Here is a 5,869-nt window from a genome sequence, read left to right on the forward strand (position 1 = left end):
AGCCTTGCTCAGCCAGCTCAGACTAGTTCCTGTTCCAAAGCAGCTGTGAACTTTTGTGCAAAGGCAGCTGAAAGTAATTTCATAAACAGACTAACAGTGGTAAAAGTTTTATTCTTTGGCCCTGTAATATCACTGCAGCAAGGCTACAAGCAGAAAAAAAGGGGCAGAGACAGGGACAGATGCTGCAGTGGAAAAAAAATAAAAACATTAACATATAATATGCTCATGAGGCTAAAACATCTCCCATTATCTATGTGGCAGGAAACCTACTTCCCTTTCTGAAGGCTGACAGAAGGCATTTCCATAGTCACCACAGAGCAGAAGTACACACATAACATATGCAAGCAAACATCCATTGTCTCACCTGCCTGCTTACAGGAAAATGCAAAGACAATGATATCGTCAAAGGACCAGGTGTAGTCTGGGTGTGGAGGGTAGAAGGTGAGATCCCAGGAGGCCTCCTTTCTCAGGTCGATCAGGAAGGTGGAATGCACCATGGGGACAGCAAAGCAACCACGACGATCCCGCTTCCGAATAGGAATGTAGGCAGGAGTACGTTTGTAATAACCCTGAAAAGGAGAAGTGGACAGTCTCACATGAGCCATCATGAGGAAGGCATGGCTTTATGGTTGCTCCCCGCTGCCCCCTCCAGCCGCAGCAGTACTGAACTATTCCAGCAATGACCCAGGGGTCCCCAAGTAGCAGCAGAGAGGAACAGGAGCTGCTGTGTGACTGCAATATAGCAAGCAAAAACTAGTGAGGGGGGCACAGCTGTGAACTCCTTAAACCCCTACAGCAGTGTTCTCCAACTGCTGTGCTGCAGCATTTTGGGCAGGAGCCATGTCCCACACCTGCTGCTGCTGCCGGCAGCCAGACAGATGGGGAGCGTGGCTCCAGACACTGATTCAGACACCGCTCGCCACCCAATCCCCCGCCTCCCTCCCCCACCTCACTCCGCGGCGTTCGGCCACTTGCTACTGCCCCCCTCCCCCCTGCTCGGCTGGTGTGCCACGGGGTGGAGGCGGCCATATAAGTGTACCACAGGGTGAAAAAGGTTAGGAAACGCTGCCCTATAGTCCAATCCCCCAAAGAGGTATAAACAGGGACCATCAACATAATTTAAAATGATTTAGAAAAGCAGTAGGAAAGCCGTAAAATAGGTGTTTCAGGGTCAGATGTCTCTCCCTACCTGTGAGGTCATCCCACACCAGAAGTTAGAATAGGCAGCACGAGAATCTAGCATAGGTGCTATCACCGTCTTATTCTCCGCCATCAGCAGGCTCAGAGTGTCTGGGTTTGTCAGGATATTATCTGCATCCACAAACTGCAAACAGCCAAAACAAACCACAGTTAATATTAACCAGTCAGGTTGTTAAAACTGCTCCTGTTCACACTCTGTTAATGTATTTCACTGGCTTCAAAACACACCACTGGGGATGTCTCCAACCCCAGGCTGTCCATACTAACTACATAATACTGCCCTTATTTCTAAAGGTGCACCGATGCATTGTTTCCATATCGGATCGGTATAAGGAAAATGTGGCTGATAATGCCACTGCTAAACACCCCATGCATGCGTGCAGCTGCAGCACAGCATGAGGCAGCCAGGAGCACAGCCCAGCAGTATGGAAAGCAGCCAGGTCCAGCTGGTAAGTCCATTGCGAAGGAAGGGGTGGGGTGCAGTTTGAGGCCTCCGTGGTGACAGAAGGATTGGGGTTGGGGCTGGTGCTGCACAGCCAGAGCGAAGCATGGGACGAAGCCGTCCCGGGGGAAGTGGGGAGGCGCCTCCTCCTGCATGCACCCCAGGAGGGCATGGGGGGTATGTGCCCCTGGATCTGTGTGCGGGCTGAAGGCAGGCTGCCACTGTGGGCTGGGGTGGCACTGGGCTCTTCCCAACGGGGGGCTAGGCCGGGGCTGCGCTTGGGCAGGCAACAGCACTGGGAGGTGGCTACAGAGAATACTGGGGTGGCTGCAGCCTAGGCCTGTGCGAGTAGGCAGCTATTTGATCTGGCTTCAGATCCAGCCGTTTCGGATGCCAAGGATCCGATCCGGAGCTCTGGACCAGGTTTACACTTCAGTCCAGCTGAAGCGGCTCCGAAACTTCAGAGCCACCTCAGAGATCCGGCCATAGGGTATAATGGGGAATCAATGAAATATCTATAAATTTGTTGTTTTTTGTCTGATCTGGATGAAATTTGCAGGGGTTGTATCCTCTGTTGAGAGCATAAAGCTTGCCAAGTTTCAAGAAGATTGGTGTAGGGGTTTGGGGGGAACTGCCCCTCAAGCTGCTGACAGGCAAAACTCGTGACATGGGTGACAATGTGTGTGTTAAGGCACAGCAGGGTGAAAGCTGCAGGCCTGTTAGCCCCTGCTGCGGCCATGAAGCCTGCCAAGTTTCAAGAAGATTGGTGTAGGGGTTTGGGGGGAACTGCCCCTCAAGCTGCTGACAGGCAAAACTCGTGACATGGGTGACAATGTGTGTGTTAAGGCACAGCAGAGTGAAAGCTGCAGGGATGGTAGCCCCTCCTGCAGCCATGACGCCTGCCAGCTGTCGAGGAGATCAGTGCAGGGCTTCTGGGTTCTGGGGTCCTGCACCTCTAGCTGCTGACAGACAAAACTCGTGACGTGGGTGCTCGTGCAACTAACTTTCTCCGTCTTGGGGCAGTTGACTGTCTGTATTGATTCCTTCCTCTCCTTAGTCTCGGGTTTTGTAGGTATTAATTGATGCTAATTAACTGTTACATTAGCTAGCAACTGTATTGAGCTGGTCCCTGAGTGAATCATGATTAATTGGTAACTTGTAATGCAGTAGCTTAGCAGCCAGGCCTGCAGTAGTCGTCATCCCCTGTGTCCCCCCATCCCTCCCACCATGTCCCCCCAAGACAGACACAGTTGCACAAGCCCCCTTGTCACGAATTTTGCCTGCCTGTGACCAGAGATGCAGGGCCCCAGAACCCAGAAGCCCTGCACTGATCTCCTCGACAGCTGGCAGGCGTCATGGCTGCAGTAGGGGCTACCATCCCTGCAGCTTTCACTCTGCTGTGCCTTAACACACAAATGTCACGAGTCACCCATGTCACGAGTTTTGCCTGTCAGCAGCTTGAGGTGCAGTTTCCCCCAAACCCCTGCACTTATCTCCTCGAAACTTGGCAGGCTTCATGGCCTGAGCAGAGGCCACCACCCCTGCAGTTTTCACCCCCCTGTGGTATAACACATAGACGTGACACAAGTTTTGCTTTCAAGAATTTGGGGTGCAGTTCCCCCCGAACCCCTGCATCTTCTTGAAACTTGGCAGGCTTCATGCTCTCAGCAGAGGTTACAACCCCTGCAAATTTCATCCAAATCAGACAAAAAACAACAAAGTTATACATATTTAATTGTTTCCCCATTATACCTTATGGCCGGATCTCTGAAGTGGCTCCAAAGCGCTTCAGAAACTCCGAACCACTTCGGAAAGCCTAACAAAGCCAGCGCTTTGATCCAGACATGCTGCTTCGGATGCCAAAGTGCCCAAAGCTTATCTGGATCCAAAGCACAGTCAGAAGCCTCGCACAGCCCTACTGCAGCCCCCCACCATAGGCCCCCTCCCAGCACCACCGCCATCTGCCCCAAGCACAGCTCAACCCAGCCCTTGCTGGAAAAGGCTTGGCACCGCTCCCGACCACAGCTCACAGCGGCAGCCCACCCTGCACGCAGATCCAGGGGCAGATGCCCCCCATGCCCTCCCAGGGTGCGTGCAACAGGGGGAGCTGAACCCCCCCAGACAAGCTGCTTGCAGCTCCGTCCCCTGCCCTGCCCCAGCTGTGCAGCACCTGCCCCTGCCCCATTCCCTCCCTCACCACGGGGGACCTCAATCTGCACCCCCCCCTCCCCCTTCCTCCACAGACTTACCAACCAGACACCGGTCTCCAGCTGCCTGACTGCATATAAGCCGATAACAATCCAATTCTGATATGGCTCATTAAAAATCAGTCATCAGTATTGGCCCAAAAATTCTCTATTGGTTCACTCCTCCTTATTTCAGCAAATGCTAGCTAGCATTTCTGCTCATCTGAAAAACTGTGATGAAACAAACAGTCAAGCCTACTAGCATCACAGATTCTCTTACCAGGATGTAGTCAGCCCACATGTCCCGGGCAGATTTCAAGGCTGCCTGTCTGAGCTTCATCACATACTCATAGCGAGAATTTGACCAGTGCTTTGGGCCTTCCTCATCCGGGTATGACCTGCCAAAGATTCAAGTGCGGTTAAAGTTCCAGTCGGATTCAACCCACCCCCTTATTCTCCTTTCTGAAAATATCTATGCGAGATGAAAATACAGAACTAAAAGGTACAGTAGGAATGAGCTCAGCAGGAGCAAATGCCAGACGTGAAAAGGGAGTATCTGCAGAATGCACCCATCCTCCTTTAGCAACACACCGGTCCAGGAGGCTTTTTAAACCAAGGTACTAACAGTCGCCCCGCATGTTTTTTATACTTTCTCTGTAGAGAGCAGCAACAAGCAGCAGCCTCTCTCACTCCTTTGTAAAGGTTCCCAACACATTACAGGAAAGGGAAGCCACTCAGCACAGAGGCATGATTTTTCTCCTACGTTCCACAGACACAATTACACCCTAGATTAAGATATCCTCAACGCACAGAAGAATCCACTGCCTTCACCCAGCTAGCATGGGAACGTTTCTGAATGCCTATTGGCTCTGCAATCACAGCTAAGCCAATCTCACCACACATGGTGACTTCTATCACTGCTCTGCCCTGACCTGCTCTCCAGAACACTGCTCCCAAGTGACCCCTCTCAAGCCAGCAAAACCAAATAAAGCAAGATCTCATTCCATCTCCTCAGTGCCAGCAGTTTCTGAAAGGGTAAATACAAATATTTTTTCTAATGTGCAAAGGTTAGAGCAGTGCTAAGGTGACAAGGACAGCACCTGCAGATGGGCCATGTTCCACGATTTTCAGCCAGGCAGATGTGCAAGGCTGTAGGGGCCAGGATGCCTTCTGGCTGTCAGAAGCCCAGAGCAGGCTGACTTGCCTCCAAAAAACAAGTCCTGTGTTAGCAAACTACCTTCTAGTTCCTGACACTCGCTCACACTGGCTTGGAGAGGGACAAGCAGGCAGCACACCAGTTAGAGGTACGGGTCTGTAGAATCAGGGAGGGAACTGGTATGGAGATGAAGAGGACGGCAGTGGCTGGGAAGGGGTCAGGGCAGTGCTGAGAATGGGGAGAAAAGAATCAGCTGTTGACCCATGTGCTCGCAAGGACTTCGTGGGGTGCAGAAACAGATTGTACAACAAGAATAGTCACCACATGCCTCAAAGCAAGGACACCGGTCACTGAGCACATAACCCCATCAGCTCTCCAGCAGCACAAGGATCCACCAGATCTTTCCCAATCCCTGCCCTACCCCCGAGGTTAGCCTCAGCTCTACCCAAGCCTTCAGCCCTGCGTTTACCCTATTACCCAGGACATCAATGACCTGGAGCAGTACCCCCTGAATTCGCTGGCAACACCTCACCTGGGCTCCTCCATCGGCCTCCACTCCACGTGGTGATAGAGGCTCTGCACGTGGATCAGCCATTCCCGCAGCACGGCCGTCGTGTTGTCAACATTGTGGTCTGTCGCCACCCTGCAGACACCCAGCAGCGACTCACCGCTACGCAGCCAGCTTCCCAGCCTCCCCGCCTGGCCCCCGCTCCGTGCAGGGGTGGGAGCGCGCCTCAGAGCTGCCCTCTTCCCCCGGGCGCCTGCCAGCGCTGCCCTGCCCCGGCCCCCTCAAGACGCAGGGATGCTGCGTCTCCTCCCCCATCACCACTGCCAGATTTGCCAGGGCCCAGGACCGAGAGGGGACGGCTGCAGTGCGGCTCCCTC

General features: G+C 53.0%; 1 protein-coding gene across 2 annotated transcripts in view; it reads right to left on the minus strand.

Annotated features, from left to right (window-relative positions):
• The window catches only part of COLGALT1 (collagen beta(1-O)galactosyltransferase 1), a 17,041-nt gene extending 11,187 nt beyond the window's left edge, over positions 1 to 5,854 (minus strand). The window contains exons 1-4 of one of the 2 annotated variants that reach the window (XM_025194175.1): positions 5,517 to 5,854; positions 4,109 to 4,226; positions 1,190 to 1,324; positions 365 to 569 (exon numbers count right to left, since the gene is read on the minus strand). In XM_025194175.1, coding sequence (XP_025049960.1) covers positions 365 to 569; positions 1,190 to 1,324; positions 4,109 to 4,226; positions 5,517 to 5,530 — 472 coding nt within the window. In that variant the 5' untranslated portion in view covers positions 5,531 to 5,854. The remainder of the gene's footprint in view (positions 1 to 364; positions 570 to 1,189; positions 1,325 to 4,108; positions 4,227 to 5,516) is intronic. The other variant, XM_025194176.1, reaches the window with a different exon arrangement.
• Between the last annotated feature and the right edge of the window lie 15 nt (positions 5,855 to 5,869).

The sequence above is a fragment of the Alligator sinensis genome, unplaced genomic scaffold (genome assembly GCF_000455745.1).
Source record: "Alligator sinensis unplaced genomic scaffold, ASM45574v1 scaffold1145_1, whole genome shotgun sequence".
NCBI classification, from domain to species: Eukaryota; Metazoa; Chordata; order Crocodylia; family Alligatoridae; genus Alligator; species Alligator sinensis.